Source organism: Crotalus tigris, unplaced genomic scaffold (assembly GCF_016545835.1).
Source record: "Crotalus tigris isolate CLP2741 ecotype Arizona unplaced genomic scaffold, ASM1654583v1 scf7180000018301.7375997, whole genome shotgun sequence".
NCBI classification, from domain to species: domain Eukaryota; kingdom Metazoa; phylum Chordata; class Lepidosauria; order Squamata; family Viperidae; genus Crotalus; species Crotalus tigris.
Window position 1 is genome coordinate 4614043 of NW_024096931.1, and position 21107 is coordinate 4635149.

A 21107-nucleotide genomic window follows, 5' to 3' on the forward strand; every position below is an offset into this window, starting at 1 on the left:
TCTCTCTCTCTCTCTATCTATCTATCTACAGTCATCAATTATGTGGTTTGTCTGCCATTACAGTATTGATAGAACTATTCTCCAGTGTGTCATCGAAATAATCAACAATATTTTTATGTTCAAATTAAAGGATCAATGTTCAAGACATGATAGTTTTTATGTATTTCTCCAGAATCATTTACACTCAATCCAAACACACAAATGTCTAGGTTTTATATATTTCTCTATTTACACATTCTGTTTTAACTGTTTAAAAGATGACACATTTATAGTCATGAGTTCCAGAAATAATTTTAAGAAAACAGTAGCAATGCTCATTAAAAAAAGACCATTTTAAAATAATATATTCCAAATAAATGCTATTAGAATGAGGGACTTACTTTTCTGTCCACTGTTTCTACACAAGAGCTGCACTCCACTTTAGTATCCTGAAGTATTGAAAGAAAAAAAAGGAAGGAAAACAAACAATTGGTAAAATAAAAGGGGGAAAATATCTATAAATAATTTATTTGTTTAATTAGTTATTAGTTCAATTTAAAAATCACCCATCTCCCTCACAGAGGGATTTTGAGCAAGTAAAATATAAAAAAGATAAAAAAATAATCATAACCCCAACTCAAAAACAGAGAATATATTTACTTTAAATTTATTAAATCATTTACTATGGCAACACTCATATTTAAACTTCAAGTAAAATGAATATTTCAGTGTATTAAATATCTAGAAGAATTAAGAAAGTCCCCAAAAGATCAGAAAAACTAAAGTTATCCCAAAAGCAAATCAAACTGAAAAATATAAAGAAACAAAAAATGTTTTAACCCTTTTGATATGTAACTTGGATAAATCTTCCAAATTTCTTCCTAATAGTCATAGATTTGCTTTCCGTGGAGATGTTTAAACAGAAAGTGAATGGCATCTATTGGAGATCCTACAATGGGTGATTCCTACAGTCTCAAATACTGTATTTCCTTTCTATGAGTCTTTCACTTCTCTCTTCATGTATCCATCAACAGGAAATAGAAAACTTTGGCTTCCATTTTTAAAAAATCATGTTTATTCAATATGCCTGAAACTAGGACACTGTGGTTAGCCTTAAATATTGTTCAAACCAGGGTTGCCTAGACATAAATGAATGGGTCTGTTTTCAATGTGAAAACTCACCAGACCAAGGTGTCAAAATAACCCTGAAGCACAATCATTGCACGTTGTGAGACACCATTTAAGGGCATGTTAAGACCTTGTTGGAAATAAAGTGTTGGTTTTATTCTGCTGTTTTTGTCTTTTTTTTTAAAAAAAAAAATATGAATTGATTTGTTCCTAAATTTTAATCGGTCTTAATTTACAGTTGGTACATTGTAATTTATAGTTGATACATTTTATTCCAACAGACTGCTAACCATTTAATAAAGAGGTGGCAAACAAGAACACACACACACACACACACACACACACATGCACACAAATCTCCAAAGGGTGGGAAAACCTCACTTTTGACAAGGTGGATCCTTCATGCTCTCTAAGCTTGGTTCTTTTCTTGCAGGAAATATTACCCAACTAGTAACATCACCAATGCTAAAAATGCTAGCCCCTTCTAGAATTGATGATGTTACCTAGTTGGGTAAAGAAACATCTGTAAGAAAACAATGAAGCTCAGAGAATACCAAAGACCCCCACAGTTCAACCCTGAACTAGACTAGACTAGACTAGACTAGACTAGACTAGACTAGACTAGACTAGACTAGACTAGACTAGAATAGAATAGAATAGAATAGAATAGAATAGGAATAGATGAGGATGGTGATGGGAATAAACTAGTCTAGTCTAGTCTAATCTAGTCTAGTCTCATCTAGAATAGAATAGAATAGAATAGAATAGAATAGAATAGAATAGAATAGAATAGAATAGAATAGAACAGAACCTTGGAGGTCTTCTAATCCAGCCCCCTGCACAAACAGGAGAACCTATACCATCTCAGACAGGTGATTGTCTAGTTTCTTCTTAAAAATCTCCAGTGATAGAGCACCCACGATTTCTGGGGGCAAGCTGTTCCACTGGTTGATTGTCCTCACCGTCAGGAAGTTTCTCCTTCGACAAATATCCTCTTCTATTGATCACTTTTCTTTACTTTTTTCTTTTTCTTTTTAGTCTGTATTATTGTTTGTCTTGTTAAGTTATATTGTGTTTTTATTGTTAGCCGCCCGGAGTCCTGCGGGAGTGGGGCGGCCTATACATTTTAATAAATAAATAAATAATAAATAAATTATATTTTGCAATTATAATTAAAATTCCTAAAACAGTTATTTTAAGAAGAGGGAGAGAGAATTGCTGATCGAGAATAAGATGCATTTATCCTTTCAAAGGATAGTGGGGGGGGGGAGGGAAATAGGATTAAAAAAACCCCCTGCAGATGTTGAATGCAAAGAGTTTAGCGAACTTCCTGAGCAATGATCAATGTGGAACACAGAACGTACCAGGCGGGTTGCAACAGCTCTATTGCTGAAGCCCTTTAGACAGAAAAGTGGCCCTTTCTTTCCATGTAACAGGGAGCGATGAGCTGATCAATGAACACTGATATCATTTCATTTCCCTCAGCTGCCACAGAGCTCAAAAAAAGAGGGCCATCTGGTTTACCAGAAACACCTGCCATCTTTGCAGCCTAATTCAATATGCTCATGTCGGAGTTAATTTGCTGAACATTCATTGCTATTCTTTGGAGTTGCTTCCCCCGGTCTCCAGAGAGAGGGGTCACACCCCTTCCAGCAGGGCAGACATTTTTCCTGCAAAAGGAGATTGCAGACTTCTGGGCACAGGAGATGCAGAACATGTGGATGTTATCCAAGAAGGAAGAAAAACGAAAATGTAACGGACATTTTCTGAAGGTGCCCTACCCCTGGTTTAGGGATCCTATCTTACCTTATCCAGACTACAAAGGATTGAGTCTGGAGTAGGTACAGTTGGAACTGAATTTCTGTTGCTAAGCCTGGTGATCATTAGGTGAATCCTGTATGATTTTGTGACTTTTTATTACCCTGGTCATTGAATCACATGATTGTAAATAGAATCCAGCTTCCAACCAATTGAGGTTGGAAATCTGGGATCACATCATGTTTTCAACACTGACATTTTTATTTTTGCTGGTGCCATACTTGATATTATTCTAATTGTCCCCAGTCAGTATATTATTCATGTAACATAGTTCTCACTACTACTGGCAGATATTTTTTTTTGGAAAAAGGTTAAAAAAAGATATTGACGTCTTTAAACTGTACTACATATAAAGCCAATTAATTAATAAGCAGGAAATCCATATTTAATGAAGGCTTCTTTCAAAACTTTCCACTGCAACTTATCAAAGGCCTTCATTAAATTCAGAAAAATCATTAGCATCGCTGCTGGCTTTGATTTTGCTCTAAAAGTAACATCCAAAATGTCGGCTGGTTATTTAACGTGATCAGATGGCTTCCTATAAAATGAGTTTATGTAGGACGGATAATCAAAAGAAGTATCATCAACAGCGTTATTTAGCCCCAGGGGGGAAGCGGTGTTAAACACTGTAGGATGGAGACTATCTAAAATCTGTAGGATGTGGAGGCTATCTATCCCTTTATATGTGTGTCTAATCTGATAGCATAAATTACAAAAGGATCTGCAAGCTCTAATAATAAAAATCAAGGAGCACAGTGCAAGGAAATAGGAGTAAAATTAAAATTAAGAAGATCTAATAGCAACCGATAGACCAGCCAGATTCAGAATGGGCTATGAGGATATCAAATTGGCAAAGAGCTGCCTTTTAGGGTCAACCATCAACAGCAAAGAAACAAGAAGTCAAGAAAAATATTGCAACTAGGACTTGGTAGAGCAGCCATGAAGATCTTGGAAAAAATATTCAAATGCTATGATATCCATATATACCTACAGAGGAAAATGGAAGCTATGGTACTTCTTGAATGCCCTTTAGAAGTGAGAGTTGGCATATGAAAAGAGTAAGACAGAAAAGAATGTTGATCTGTTAAACTTAAGTGTTGGAGAAGATTCTTGAGAATATTGTGGAAAACCCAGAAAACAAATAAAGGGATCAAAAGTTCTCCCTCAAGGCACAAATGACCAGACTCAAATTACTATTTTGGACATGGGATGCAAAGAGAAGTTATGAAATGATTCGGAGGAAGAGTAAAGTTGGGAAAGACAGAAGGAAAGACAAAAAGGGGATGATTATTCACACCATGGATGGCCTTGATTAGAGCAGCACTCTTGGAATAGCAGAAGGACCAGATTAGGGACAGATCGTCATGAAGAAAAACTATTTATGGGTTTGCTAAGACTCAACAATGAGTTGACAGCACAAGATCAGTTTGATGTCAGGCTCTATAAACCAAGAAAGACACACTGAGATTCTTCTAAGCTGTTTTCTTTATTGTTCCTCACCTATAGACTGAAACATAAAACATAACACTTATAGACTGGACATAAACTCCTTTCTTTGGGATGCTGCTATACGGCATTGTAGGCCAAGACAACTAGACACAATGTCAGTTTTTCCCCCCTTGGGCCATCAGTCTGCTGAACCCCTAACTCTCACAGTGCTGTCTAGTGTCTATGTGTATTTACCCATGTAGTATGGCTGTAGCTGTCAACGCTGCAAATATTGTATATTCTTGCTTTTGACAATATGCAGAATTGTTTGGTAATTATGGGGTTAATACAGAGCAGAAGGGGGGTTGGGGGTAAAGCCCGGGAAAGAAAGAGGAAGAAAACATTTGACCTTCACACTAATTGGATAATGTGAGATATGACAGCTAATTTAGGGAGGGAATATGCTAATAATTTAACTGCTCAGAGGAAGAGAACTTAGATCCTAGCATCATTCCATTGTGCCTGTGCCGACATTTTGTAACAATAAAAGACTTTTAGGAAAATAAATGCCTGGAAGTTCTTTGGAATGTTTCATTAGCCGGAACCACAACAGTAGCATTATTATTTATCCTTATTATCTTTCTTATTCACGCCTTGTATTGGTATTATTATGATGATGAGTGTCGTTATTCTGTTGCTTTGCATATACACTGAGAGCTTCTGCATAGGAGACAAATTCCTTATTGGAATTTATTGGCCAAAAAAAGTATTCAATTCAATTTAAATCTTGCCAAGCTAACAAAAACTATTTTTATCATTAAATATAAATGTGAATCGTCCAGTTGGCAGATCCAGAAAAAGAAACTCTTGAGATATTATTTTAGCAAGAGTATAAATTTTACTGATAAACTATATTGGCACAGACAAAGCAAAACCAGCTCTGGGTTTCCCACACAAATGCAAGCGTAGTTAATTCGCCCCCTTTCCCTATGGGGCCACCCACAGTCCATTACGTCCACCAATCACTTCTGTTCATTTTGTTACGGGAACCAGCGGGCCACGCTAGTCCACCTGCTCAATGTGTCTTTGGGTTGGAGCACTCTCTCACGGGAACCAATGATGCTCAGATGCAGTTCCCCCCACCCTTGCTTTCCATCCCACCTCCTCCCTTTTCTTTGTCAATCTGCGAGCTATGCGAAATATGGGTGAAAGTGCAAATCAGTCTCCGACAATATACTGTAAGAATTGGTAGAGAGGAGACGCCTTAACTCTCTTTTTCTCAATCAAACTAAACAGCTGTCTCTTGCTCCTCTGGATTGCAGCCCCTCCCTCCTGGGAATATAGACAACACTCCATCCCAAATCAATGGATATTGATCTTCTCTGTAGATCCCACTGATATCCTCTGTATTCTACATTTTTACTATATTTTGTCAATGTTTACCAAGGAAATTGAGCCATAACTGATGTAGTCAGCCAGGACTTTTGAGTCATTTATTTGCTTCCACCTCTTCACTGAAATAAAGTCTACATAATGTGTCCATGATCATCAGTAACTAATTTCATTGTTTAATCAGTAAAACAAAACATGATGTCTATTATTATTAATTTTTTCGTTATCCACTTGATATTAGCAATGTGATCTCAACTTCATCTTGAAAGACCTTTTTGATGTCTTTATACCATTCAGTGGATAAATGTCCAAATGTTTTCATAACTGTAAGCTGTAATTATAGTTCTGTTTTTTTGGGAAAGACAAAACTGTAACAAAACAGGACACCTAATCTTAGAAAAAGCTGTATTCTATTGAAAATATTCATTTATGTCCTAGTTACATTTGAATCCATCTACAACACCGTACATTGAACTTTTTATTATAGAGAAGGGTTTTTTTAAGTTGATTGAATCAAAACCATTGATATACTAACTCTGGTCACCTCATTTGTCCTGCAAAAATATCAAGATACATTCTGATTCATTCCCAAGTATCTGTTTAAGTGCAGAAACATAGCATTGTTTTCCCTTGACACCTAATAAATCTCATTCATTGCCCAGAGCTTCATTGTATTCCCTGCATGTTATGCTCAAACATGGTTTAATTAAGTTTAGTTTGTGTAATAGGCCATAGCCGATAAGATGAGGCATCAAAGCAAGCCATGAACCACAGTTCGCAAACCACAAACCCTAGGTCTCTTTTTAGTGGGTTGCATGTGTGAAACCAAATGAAAAGAAACCGTATGACAGGGTTAGCATTAATCCAGCCTCTGATTCTAGGCAACAACAGCAAGCAAAGCTTTAGGATCAACAGATAAAAGAAATTTCTCTGATGCAAAGAAATCACAAAGTGATGTAGGATCCGAGATTACAGATGAGGGTGATAATTTCCTTTGGTGATGGTGGAGGAAGAAACATTGGAAATTTTATTTATTTTCTATTCCACTAATTTACAAATGGCAGTACATAGAACATAGACTAATGGGGTTGGAAGGGACCTTGGAGGTTTTCTAGTCTAACCAACTGCTCAAGCAGGAGATCCTATACCATTTCAGACAAATGGCTGTCCAGTCTCTTCTTAAAAGTGATGGAGCACCCACAACTTCTGAAGGCAAGCTATTCCATTGGTTGATTGCTCTCACCATTAGGAAGTTTCTCCTTAGTTCTAGGTGGCTTCTCTCCTTGGTTAGTTTCCATCCATTGTTTCTTGTCTTGCCCTCTGATGCTTTGGAAAATAGTTTGACCCCCTTGTCTTTGTAGGAGCCCCTCAAATATGGGAAACAGTGCTTTCCTGTCTCCCTTAGTCCTGCTTTTCATTAGACTAGACCAGGGGCAGGCAATTTTCGCTCTTTTATGATTTGTGGACTTCAATTCCCAGAATTCCTGAGCTAGCATGGCTCAGCTTGGAAATTCTCCCTTTCCCCTCAGCATGGCTGGCTCAGGAATTCTGGGAGTTGAAGTCCACCAGTCATAAAAGAGCCAAGGTTGCCTACCCCTGGACTAGACATACCTAATACCTGTAACTGTTCTTCGTATGTTTTAACCTCCAGCCCCCCTAATCATTTTTGTCACTCTTCTCTGCTCTTTTCCCACAGTTTCAACAGAACTGAACTGGACCAGAACTGGATGCAGCATTCCAAGTGTGGTCTTACTAAGTCTTTGTAACGTGGTATTAGAACTTCATGTGATTTTGTTTCTATCCCTCTATTAATGCAGCCTAGAATTGCATTGTTGTTGTTTTTTTGAGAAAGTAAGGAGGATACTACAATAAATCTACATGATACTTCAGCTACAGAGGCTAGTCAATAATCCATTCATTATTAAACTGTCCATGGCACCAGTCATAGCATCGGGCACTCATAAACCCAGCTGCAGAAATTGTAGCTGTCCCTCTGATTGAAAGGTTACACTCTAGCTACTCTCCAAGGCTAACTTGGGCAACCATTAAAATATTGGCCACATTTCTAGGATATTGCAGGTATTACATATTAAATAATGTATATTAGTTATAGTGATAACTATAATTATTAGTTATAGCTTAGTAAAGAGTAAATACAGACTTGATTAGTAATTGTTTCAGCTTTGGTTTTCTATTTTGTACCTGTATTACATATGTATTATATGACGGGACACAGTATATATGGAATATTGGATAACTCATTGAAACTTTTATTAAGTCTTTATAGCTTTTCCTAAAGGATAAATAAAATAGCAAGACTGTCTGTTAAAAAGGATTTTTTTAAAAAAAAAAGTAAGAAAAAGTAGGAACTTTGTGTTTGTTTCTTTTTAACATAGATCTAAGTCATTTGTTGTTATAGAAATGGCTACTTTATACTATTAAGTAAGAAGTTGAGATTTGATGTTATTATTTTATCCTACTGCACCAAGGGAGTCAAAAGTCAATGCCTTTTCTTTCTTTTCCCCCTCTTTTCTACACTTCCCCCTTTTCTTTTTCCTCCCTTATTTTTCCTATTATTTTCCTTTGTATTTTTCGTATTTTATATTATAAACTAATAACAAAATACATCCAAGTCCGTCAAAGAAAACGGATGAATGACGGGACTTACAAAAGGCTTAAAAGAAAACACCCAACATGTCCTTTTTTGTGGTTTTCACTTGCTGTAATATCAGGAATGAGCAGCAGATGGAGGCAAACAACCACACAATTGAGTTGGGATGTAATAGACAAACCTGTTAGGCACAAAATAAAATAAAATGATGCTTTGCCTCCCCCCCCCCCCACAGCTTCGAGGTGGACTGTAAGTTCAACTATCTTGTTGCATGACTATTCAGAAGGGGGTGTGTGAATTTACAGAAGTGGCTTTTACATTTTTTGAATAATAATTCCCAAGCCTTTTTAAAAAATATGAAGCTAGGTAGCCAGATGTATCAATTTGGTGTAGTGATTAAAGGTGATTAAAGGACCCTGATTTCTTCTCCCAACTTAAGCGCAAAACCATCTACGTGACCTTGGCCCAGTCCTTCTCTCTCTCAAGAAGTCAAGGGGAGATCACTTCGAAAACCTTGCTAATTGTAGGGACTATACAATGTAGACTCTCCAGGAATCAAAACTGCCTCAAAGAAACACACATACAAATACAGAGGGGGGGGGAGGAGGAAGAGGAGGAGAGGAACAACAGTAGCCAAGGTATGGATCAGAATATAGTAGACTTTGAAAATGAATGCTGCTCAAAATTGTAACAGAAATTCAGAGAATCTTAAAGCAAAGGGTAATATTATCAAAAGCTAAAAGATATTGCATGGTGAATCACAAAATGTTAAATAAAATATAAAGCACAGACAAGTTCGTTCTCTATGCTTCACCTTGCAGTCATCTTTGCAAACATGACAACATTGGAACAGACAGGATATAAGCCCAGCAAACGCATGATTTAACATTGTTTTGAAGCCAGGCCTGTTTAAATATCTAAAAAACAACAACAGAATGCAGTTTGGCATAACGGTTGGACTGGTATACCACAGTAAGGTATGCTTTAAGCATGGTTTGCTAAACAAGCCATAAGACGGAGAATTTTATATATATATATATATATATATATATATATATATATATATGTCTTTGGTTGTTCGGGTTTTCTTCCGCGTAAAAAAAAACACCAGCCTGAAGATGACGAATGTGACTTCGTCGAAACGTTGCCAAGACACTTCCAATTTTACGCGGAAGAAAACCCGAACAACCAAAGACCTATATACAAATACCCGCGAAAACCTCAGAAAACAAATATATATATATATATATATATATACACATACATACATACATACATACATACATACATACATACATATTTAGATTGCCAACAAAGAATAAAGGGAGAACTGGAATAGCTATTTCAAGCTTCTTAACTCTCTTCAGCCAGACATACCCTTCTGAGATTGGAACCTGGGCTATGTGTGTGTGTATATATATATATATATATACAAAGCTCTCGTTTGACGTAGAAAAAGTGATTTTTGAACTTGGTATAGACAGTGACATTTTTTAAAAAAAGTTAGCTGGAATACAAGACATTTAAAAAATAATAATTATTATTATTCTTGTTCATTGCAATTTGGGTACAATTATATATAATGTGGAAATTGAATATTCCTCTTTTTCGTTCTTGAACATTAGCTTGGTTCTGAAAAGACACATTTCAGCTTTGTATATGTTGGAGAGATGGGCAACAGTTCCTGAACTAAAGCAAATTGCACAGACTGGATTGTGTGACCTTTATGGAATCTGTATTAACTGGGCTGCCTGCTAGATAAACCTACAGTAAAGGAGGTCAGCCAAGGTCAGCAAATCCACAGTGTATTGACCCATAATCTATCTGACTTGCTTCTTATCTCACATAACTTCTGCAATGTTCCTATTTGTTCACAAGCAAAAGGATTCTGGAGGACTTGTCAAACTTTCAGCTGCACCTTTATAACAGGTCAAAAACATTTGGGGGATTTGCTATTTTATTGTATTTATTTTTGGAGAAGATGGGGGGGGGTGCAAAACATGTCAGGTGGATTAATACTTTTAATGTGCTACCTTCCAGTAATAGGAATGATTTTATTTTTTCAATCCTTTGGCAAAAGTGGGAAGTTGGGGATTTATTTAACAAATTATCCTATGCAAATCGTATACACTTTATTATTTACACACACCTATTTTTTTTTTTTTTACATAATGTGGTTTGCTTCATTGGGGGTTAGCACTAGGATCCCCAAACTTTTTAGTTCAGTTCAACTGCTTCAGAAGTATCAGATTGTTCTTCAACCCTCAAACATTTATTGCATTAAAATAAATTAATAAATACTGCTTTAAGCAATAACACTAATAATGGAAAGAACTTAAGGCTGCTCCTGCGGGAGGCAGGAAATATATTCTGATCATGAGTAGTTTGTTGGGAGACACTATATTTCCAAAACACAATCCTAATTGAAGATACAGAGGAAAATCAAAATATGTTTCCCCATTTGGCTGTGTGACCAACTGGAGGGACAAAAGGAAGTGGAGAATGCCAACATCATATAAACAAGGCTTTACAACCTGCCCATATCTGCTAAATGTTGATTTTGGGCATAATGGTTGTGTATACAAATAAAAGTAAACAAAATCTAAAGAAAGCCACCTTACCACTTGGCAGAATAGAAGAATTAAAATATAGAAAATAGAATAATAAAAGTTGGAAGGGACCTTGGAGGTCTTCTAGTCCAATTCCCTTGTTGAGACGGAGACCCTAGACCATTGAGGACAAATGTCTATCCAGTCTCTTCTTGAAAACCACCTGCAATGGGGCACCCACAACTTCCAAAGGGAAGACAATTCCACTGATTAATTGTTCTCGCTGTCAGGAAATTTCTCCTTAGATCTAGGTTGGATATGTCTTTAATGATCTTCCATCCATTGATCACGCAAAGTACTAGTACCATTTTATAAAGCCCTGGTGAGGCCACACCTGGAATATTGCAGCCAATTTTGGTTACCATATCACAAAAAAGATGTTGAGAGTCTGGAAAAAATTCAGAGAAGAGCAACTAAGATGATCAAAGGCCTGGAAACTATAACGTACGAAGAACAGCTGCAGGATTTGGGTTTGGCCAGTATAAAGAAAAGAAGAAATAGGGGAGACATGATAGCAGTATTCCAGTATTTGAGGGGCTGCCACCAAGAAGAGGGGGGTCACGTTATTCTCCAAAGCACCAGAGGGAAGGACGAGAAACCACGGTTGGAAAATGATCAAAGAGAGAAGCAACCTAGAATTAAGGAGAAACTTCCTGATAGTGAGGATAGTCAACCAGTGGAACAGCTTACCTCCAGAAATCATGGGTGCTCCATCACTGGAATTTTTTTTAAAAAAAAAGACTGGACAATCACCTGTCTGAGAAACAGTATAGGTCCTCCTGCTTGAGCAGGAGGCTGGACTAGAAGACATCCAAGATCCTATTCTATTCTATTCTATTCTATTCTATTCTATTCTATTCTATTCTATTCTATTCTATTCTATTCTACAATCTGTCTATTCTATTCTATTCTATTCTATTCTATTCTATTCTATTCTATTCTATTCTATTCTATTCTACAATCTGTCTATTCTATTCTATTCTATTCTATTCTATTCTATTCTTTCTTGTTCTGCTCTCGGTTGCTTTGGACAATACGTTGATCCCTTCTATGTTAGCATGTCACATGTCACATGTGACAGCTTTAGTGCCATGTGTTTTTTTTTTCCTTTCTTGTTTTCATAGAAGTTTTTATTCACTGAAATGAAAGAATTTGCTTTTGAGAGGTTTTCCTAAAGAGGAAAAAAAACATTGGAGAATTCTTATGGGATAATTCCTGGCATTCTTGCAATTCTTTGGTAACAGCCAAGCAGGATGTTATTATCCATATATTGTTATGCAGTCCCTAAGGACAGCTGCTTAGTAGCTACTTTAATTCCCATGTATCCCTGGGTTTTCCCACAATGGAGCATGCAAGCATTCAGGGAAGCTTCAGAGGAATGGAAAGATATAACGGCAACATTGGCAGAGCACAATCTCTGCACCGCCAACAATAAAGCGAGGTTAAAAAACACCACCAGGAAAAACAGGGGAAAAAAAAAAAGAATTTTCATGTACCAAGAAGGAAAAAAATATCTACCAAGGAGCATGTTGGTACAGCATTTCATCTATGAATTACAAAACAACATGCTGGGGATGTAAACATTGTGACTTCTTCAACAAATCCTCTTTAAAATACTCTGCAGTTTAGCCACCATAACAATTTGGTACAAGATGAAATTGTCTAAGACAAAACTGTCCATGAAGGAAAGCGGACAGAAAAGGATCTTAACCTTTTCACCAAAGTGATCTTCACCAGGCCCCTCATCTGTTTTGATTTTTTTAAAAAAAATATATGTATATCCCATTTGTCCCAATAATGATATTTGCAGGATGTGTTGTGCTCCGTTGGAACCAGTGAAGGTTTTTTGAGGGAATAAATTAGGTTTGAATGATGACAATCTTCTGGGATTGCAGTATGTCTATAAGCCTTCAATGGGAAAAAACAAATAATTGTCATTCATTGGGGGAGATGAGAGCACAGTTTCAATATCCTTCGAAGATGGGGGGAAGGTGTCAAATTATTTTCCAAAGCACCAAAAGGCAAGACAACAAAAAATGGGTGGAAACTAACCAAAGAGAGAAGCAACCTGGAATTAAAGAGAAATTTCGTAATGGTAAGAGCAATCAACCAATGGACTAGCTTGCCTTCAGAAGTTGTGGGTGCTCCAGCATGGCTCAGCTTGGAAACTCTCCCTTTCCCCTCAGCATGACTGACTCAGGAATTCTGGGAGTTGAAGACCACAAGTCATAAAAGAGCCAAGATTCCTTACCCCTGGCCTAGATAAATTCCTGCAGTTTTCCAGAAAAAGTTTCTTCAGAAAGTGACTTTCCATTGCTTCCTTCCCAGGGCTGAGAGAGAGTGACTGGGCTAATGTTGCCCAGCTGGCTTCATCCCTATGGCAGGATTAAAATTCAGTCTCCCGGCTTCTGGCTGACTTTATTTTGGACCAATTTCAACCTCTGCTAATTATTTATTAATTTTGTGCCATCAAGTTGGTTTTGACTCTCAGTGATCCCACAGGTAGCTTTTTTTTTTCCAGAAGGATCACAGGTATTCCTCAACTTACAATTACAACTGAGCTCAAATTTTCTGTTGTTAAGTGAGACAATTGCTAAGTGAGTTTTGCCCCATTTTGCGACCTTTCTTGGCGTAGTTGTTAAATGAATCACTGCAGTTGATAAGTTAGTGACACAGTTGTTATGTGAATCTGGCTTCCCCATTGATTTTACTTGCCAGAAGGCACAAAAGGTGAATCACACAATCCAGGGAGACTGCAAGCGTCGTAAATATGAGTCAGTCGCCAAGCATCCGAATTTTGATCATGTGACTGTGGGGGATGCTGCAAGAGTGGTAAGTGTGAAAAATGGTCATTTTTCAGTGCCGTTATAATTTTGAACCGTCACTAAACAAACTGTTGTAAGTTGAGGGATGCCTGAACTGTACAATGTATACTTCTTCAATTTTGAAGAAGTATACATTGACTTTGCTTGTCAAACGATCACAAAAGGGGATCACGTGATCCAGGGAGACTGCGACCGTCATAAGTATGAATCAGTTGCCAAGCGTCTGAATTCTGATCACTTGGTCATGGGGAGGCTGCAAAGTTTGTAACTATGAAAAATGGCCATAAGTCACTTTTTCAGTGTCATTACAATTTAGAATTGTCACTAAACTAACTGCTGTAAGTCAAGAATTACCTTTATTCAATATAATGATTATTTTAAAAAAGAAGAAGAAATCTGTTTTAGGTGAGCAACAGATAGATAAAAATAGGGATTTCTGAAAGTGTGACTTATTACACTGGTATAAGAAAAGGTGTACATGAGAATATTAACTATTCCTGGCCCCTTTTAATGTCCAGTGCCAATCTGTGCTAATCTGATAAAACAAAGCAAAACTGCTCAAAACATGCTTTTCAAAGTGTTATTATCATTACTTAAGAACTTTTTAATTGCTGATTTCCTACCAGTATGGCTTGTTTACTAACCCAAACATCCACATAAGAATGTATTATCTTACAGCACAGTGATTAAAAAAAAAAAAAAGCATACAGCATGGAAAACTAAATTATTTTGCCACTAATTATTATTTTTAAATAAAACCTGTTTTGACAATAAGAATTTTTTCATGCTTTTTAACTTGGGAAAAATAAATTAAATTGTAAACAGTAAATAAGACATTAGAGAACAACAGCAGCAATTAAAAGCTCCAGGCTAAAGCTAGGTTTATTCACAAACTATTCATATGATTGCACTTTACTTCTAATTGGGTAGGAAAGGAAAGATAAGGAAATGCAATTATTGGAATAAATAAACAGCCAGAAAAAGCAAGAATTGAAATAATAGAAAAGTTTGGGTAAAATGATGACAAATCCAAGTTATGAAATATTGAAGCCATCAATCTACACTTGACAACTGATGACAAAATGCCCATCAGGATGGCTAGTAGCCAGCTGGGAAACCAACAACACAGATCACACTAAGAGATGTCTGCCCCAGGAAGTACTTCCAGCAAACAATTCACTTTTCAGTCTTTTGTTAATTAAAAAAAAAAATCCTTCAAACACCTACCGTATATTCCGGCATATAAGACAACTTTTGAGAGCGTTGAAACAGCCTCCGAACTAGGGGGTCGTCTTATACGCCGAGTTGTCTTATATGATGGAAATAAGGTAGTTTCTGGCGTATAAGACGACTTTCTAGGCATGCAACTCGGTGTCGATTATCTTATACGCTGGAAATAACGTAGTTTCCGGCATATAAGATGACTTTCTAGGCATGTGACTCGGCGTCAATCGTCTTATACGCCGGAAATACTGGTAGTTTCCGGCGTATAAGACGACTTTCTAGGCATGCGACTCGGCGTCAATCATCTTGTGACTCGGCGTCGATCGTCTTGGGGGTCGTCTTATATGCCAGGTCGCCCTATACACTGGAATATAGGTTTATTATACATGTTCACACTGATGTCCAAACTCAGTAGGTTGCTTGTCTAATATCAAATTCCTCTTAAGATTTAATGCAGCCATGCCTTCTTCAAGCCAATGAATAAGAAAGTGAAAATCAGCTCTATATTTTCCCAGTTCTTCAGAAGAATATCAGACAGGGATATGATTTATCAGAATAAGGATAAAGGTTAAGACAACTATGGGGAAAAAATAATAAACACTAAACACTTAGATTGCTTCTTAAGCTTGCTTTTTCTCCTCTACCACAAAGCATAAACTGAGTGTCAAGCTGCGAAGAATACCTATGTGGTGGCATCCATTACTGCTTCTTAGCTTGCCTACAGATTCAAGGGGGAGGGGAGGGAAGAATGGAATGCAGGCTTCAGACATGGGACTGCCAAGCTGTGAGAATCAAGGTCACTCAAGAGTTGTTTATTGAGAACTAAGACACTTTCTCACAACAATTGTCTGATGGATAATGTGACCTGCACTATTAGAGGGGAGGGAGACTCTATACCAGTGGTGGCGAACCTATGGCATGCATGCCAGAGGCAGCACTCAGAGACCTCTCTGTGGGCACACGTGCCATTGCTCCAGCTCCACCTCCCACCGCGGCCCCTCCTCACCAACAGCATGCCTGGAGAGTCGCCCCCGGGCACGGCCCACATGGAGCAATGCAGCCAAAAACATGGCAGCAGGGACAAGATTCCACCTTTGCACCCTGACACGCACAGATGGTGCTGCTGGGTGCGGGTGGAGAGTGTGGCTGCCATAGCGCTACAGGGCTGCCTGGGTGCTATGTGGCAGGCCGTGGAGGTGGTGGATGACCCTGTGAATGGGGGGATGGAGCACAGGGAGGAGTGGGTGTGGAGCATGGAAAGGCGGTGGAGCAGGCAGGCAGGCAGGCCAGGGGGATGGGCTGGTTTTTGGGCACTCGGTCTCTAAAAGGTTCGCCATCACTGCTCTATACGTTTCATATACTGATTTTGGCACCAATTAACCAGAGCTGGTTTTCCTTTCAACTGTGCCGAAATGATTTGCCCAATAAAGTTTTGCATTAGAGATCAGTTTGTCTCAGCTGTGCTTACTTTGTTGGGCTTGTATGACACTGAGACCCAGAGTTCAAGTGCTATCTAGTCATCCTTGAACTGGCCGAAAATTACACTGGCATTTAAATTTGTGGTACCTATTGCCTTGCCCTTGTTCTCTCTTGCTTTTGTTTCAAGTCACTGCCAGTCACCTGGGTTCTCTCTTCAAGGTGACAAAGACTGACAGATTTATATCTCTTGAGGCTGCCCTTGGATCATGTCAGAAATAAAGGTGGAAAATCCTACTTTATCACGATACGACTTGTGACATCTTAGGCTTGTCTCACTCATGGGATAAATGTGACATTGTGGCCACACAACAATTGGCAGGGTGTCTTATGTGGGCAACAGGAGGGAAAAGAGCAAGCAAATAATGAGTTGGTGCACAGCCCAATATTTTTGCACATAACAAAAGTTGCAAATTGCTAATGCTACTGGTCTCAACAGGCACGAACACCCAGATTCACACATAGAGTTCAAAATAGCTACTTGATTGTCCCAAAGGTGCTTTTTTCAAAAGGCAACGGGACTTTCTTGTTTTTCCATGAAAGACATTTGGCTTCTCATCCGAGAAGCTTCTTCAGTTCTGACTCGATGACCTGGTTGATTGAGAATCTCCATAGACATTTAGCTACTTTATTGTTTCCTGCCTATATTACAGGAATCTCCCCAGACTGATAGCTTTCACTGAGAAAGACCAGATAAGGCTCAATGGTATTGGGGGGAGGGAATCAGATTTTGCCCTCTTGTGTTTTACGTAAAGAGTCCAAGCTAATTCCCCATTTAAGTCCTCCTCCCAACTGGGACAGTTGCACTCCAAGAGGTCCAGAGCGCTTCAGAAAAAGGAGTAGTTTGTTACAGATAAAAACTCTCAGGTTTACCAAATCTTAAATGAGGTAGAAGAAGGGATTTCTACTATCAATACAGCTAAGCCCAGTGCATCAAAATGCCTAAGCAAAATTAATGAGGCACATTTAATTTAATTTACTCTGTTGTCATCCTAAATTGTAACATTATCTGTTTCTTTACCCCTTCAGCATTATTCACAGTCGTACAATCAGGCACTATTCATTAAAGTCACAAGTAGCTAATTAGCTCTCGCTTTATCTCAATGCTTATATAAGCAAGGATTCAAAGTCACTTCTCTTCTGCAGGCACCTTTTAACTGCGGGAAAATTAACTTTGTCGCTCTGTTCCCTGCTTCATCTCCTTAACCTTTAAGGGAGTGTGAGGTGTGACAAACAAAAATACTGAAAAAAAAAACCCCACATATTTTCCAGGTCTAAACAAGCAGAAATTTATTTCTTACTCAATTATATGTTTAGCTTGTCCTTGCATAACCATTTTTCTAAATGTTTCTGAATTATCAAGATGTAATTAAGTCAAAACAGAACTCAGCAAAGCCAGAAAGATGTTTTTTTTAAAAAAAAACTGAAGACAAGCTTGTTTTTTCCCCCCTTCTTCTCTTAAATTTAAATTGCTTATCTTTCCATCCCATTTATGAAAAAACAGTATAGCTTTGAGAAAGTTATTTTTTTAAGTATTAATATAACAAATCCACAGTCTGATTTTATTCTCCCCACATCAAGTCATGTACGAGAAAACAATTACCTGAAGTTGAGCTAGAACTATATAAAGCAACAAGTATTGTGGAGACAATTACTAAAAAGTGTCATTACAATTTTCAACGGTTACTTTGTGTAAAAGTAACACAAGGTAATGGTTGCAAAATCAAAATCATACCTGTAAAGAAAGGAAATATAATGAAGATCTAGCAATGGCGGTTATCAGATCAGGCTTTCCTTTAAAGAAAATGGAAATATTTTCTACATGTACTCCTTCTAATGGAGCAGGGAAGGTAAAAGAAAAAAACAAGATCCATACAGAAACAGAACAGACATATTGTTAAATGACCAAATGCAGAACCATAATTAAATTAACTGATAATCATCTCACTTCTATCCAAAACTTTAATTTAAGGCTTCTGCAAATATAATGAGGTTCCCCAGGTTGGAGGAAGAAGAGAAATACTACGGAAATAACAGAAACAAGATTAAATTAATTGCAAAACACACTGATAAGAAAGCTCACTTCAAATTAGGTAGAACATTATATTACTGGAAGCCATTAAATTAGGTTATGCATAACATGCACCTTGATGAGAGAGAGAAAACTTTCTAAGAAGTAAAACAAAAAGAAAACAGGGAACGGTAACTGTGCACGCACCCCTCTCTATGCTATTGCAACAAATGATTGTCTAAAAGTAGTGGATACCAACCATCATCTGTGCAATTATGGCTGGGTGAAATATATAACTCTTAATTGCTGCTGATTGTGAAAGTCTCTCTGTACTCACTCACATCACTGTTAGTGACATGTCAGGGGTCTTAAGATGGACCTCTTGATATAAACATGAACCCAAACAGTTAAGCATATCAGACTCCCAAACCCAAGAAAGATTTGTGATTCTTCCAGGCAAGTTATCTCTGTTGTTCCTCACTATAGACAGAATCTCGGCAAATTGAAGCAAACTACTACCTACATGAAGCATACACTCTGGGAATTATTAGGGAAGGGCTGTCTTCACCCTCTTTCTCTCACACAAACTATCTGAACTAGCTTGTCACTTATTCCTCTGGAATGCATATCTTCTCTCCTGGGTATCCAGACTACATTCCACCACAATGTCTTAAGTTGGTACAGCATAAAGCCGGAGAAACAAAACACAAAATGTGATGTGATTAGTTGGATTCTGCATTCTGTGTGAACCCAGACATAAGTTTGTGCACTAAGATTGATGTGTGGGGATAACTGTACTTAATTAAATATGTTAGGATTAAACAAAAGCTGTTTCCAAGAACTGAATAACAGGCCTCTGGTATTTATAGCATATCTGACCAATCCAAAACACTCATAAAAGTTATTATATGTGTACAGATGAGTTACATATCATTTTATGCATGGGTTGTTTTATTGTTGCCTGTTGACTTTTGGAACAGCCTGAGATCTAGAAGGCCATGAAGACATGGCTTGGATGGGAGTGAGCCCACCAAAGGTTGACAGGACAATGTCGTAGTGTTGTGGTAGGAAGTATGATGTTCTCCTTGTAGGTGCAGGTTTACTATTGCATGCTTCTGTTTTATTGTGAGCTACCTAGAAGAATGGGATGACAGAGAATGAGATGGCTGGATGGAGTCACTGAAGCAGTAGGTGTGAACTTAAATGGACTCCAGAAGATGGTAGAGGACAGGAAGACCTGGAGGAACATTGTCCATGGGGTCGCGATGGGTCGGACATGACTTCTCAATTAACAACAACAACCTAGGATTACTGTGTATATGTTGGGGGCCATATAATCCTGTAAATTAATAAAATGAAATGGCTAGATTCCCACATAGGATTATAGTAGCTGGATTCATTCAACACAAAAAGTCAAAACCAAACAAACCACACTGTGGTTTGGTATGTAAACCTAGCTCTCATTCATGGGTGGTTTATTTATTGTATGCTACATTTAAATAAACATTTAAAATGAAATTGTGTTCCCCATTTTTGCCTCATGCATTGCAAATAGCTCATCAAATCTATTTGACTAATTTTAAAGAGGAAAAAATAACAAATGGTAAGTCCTGATAATGATAAAATCCTGCAAAGCTTGGTAAAATGCACAACATGTATACTAAACATTTCCATATCAAGCCTGCCACACAAGAAACTGTAAATGAAGTCAGCACTGAGGCCTATTGATTCTCTGGTTGGATATTCCAAAAAGCAACAAAGGAGGTAGAGCAAGTCAGGCTCACTTCTTTTCTTTATCTTCACAACAGCAACACTGAAAAAAAACAACCAGCACAAAGTAGCAAAGGAGTTCCTTGGTTCGTTAAACTTCCAGGACCAAATCCACACCTTCTCACCACAGACTAGCTAGATGCCACAGATAGATGCCATCAAGTCAGTGCAGACTATTGGCAACCATATAGATAGATTAGTTCCAGGAGAATCTGTCCCAACCTGGTCCTTAAGGACTTCCAACTGTCTCTATAATGGAGTTCATCCGCCTCCTGAACATCCTTTTCTCTTTCTTTCTGACTTTCTTTTTCTGTATCTGAGTCCATCTACCTTTCCAATATTTGAGGGGCTCCTACAAAGATGAGGGAGTCCAACTATTTTACAAAGCATCAAAAAGCAGGACGAGAAGCAATGGATGGAAACTAGTCAAGGAGAGAAGCAACCTAGAACTAAGGAGAAATTTCCTGATGGTGAGAGCAATCAACCAGTGGGACTTCTTGCCTTCAGAACTTGTGGCTGCTCCATCACTGGAGGCTTTCAAAAAGAGACTGGATAGTCATTTGTTTGAAATGGTATAGGGTCTCCTGCTTGAACAGGGCGTTAGACAAGAAGACTTTAAAGATCCCTTCCAACTCTGTTATTTTGTGAGTTCCTAATTTTCCTTCTTCTCCTTCCTTCCAATTTCCTTCCACCCTTCTTTTAATGCCAATAAAGATAGAAGCTGGAAAACATTTCCTACATTTTGCAATTTGCTCACTGAGATTAGAATAGCCTTCATAATAAAGTCCAACTTCAGAACAGATGTGCAAAACATGGTTTCTCTGTCTATCTACACA

General features: G+C 37.8%; 1 protein-coding gene across 10 annotated transcripts in view; it reads right to left on the reverse strand.

Moving 5' to 3' along the window:
• The window catches only part of RBFOX1 (RNA binding fox-1 homolog 1), a 1591566-nt gene that overhangs the window by 767938 nt on the left and 802521 nt on the right, over nt 1–21107 (reverse strand). For 7 of the 10 annotated variants that reach the window (XM_039349789.1, XM_039349790.1, XM_039349787.1 and 4 more), the window contains one exon: nt 381–428. The exons of the other annotated variants lie outside the window; for them this stretch is intronic. In XM_039349789.1, coding sequence (XP_039205723.1) covers nt 381–428 — 48 coding nt within the window. The remainder of the gene's footprint in view (nt 1–380; nt 429–21107) is intronic. 10 annotated transcript variants of the gene reach the window in all.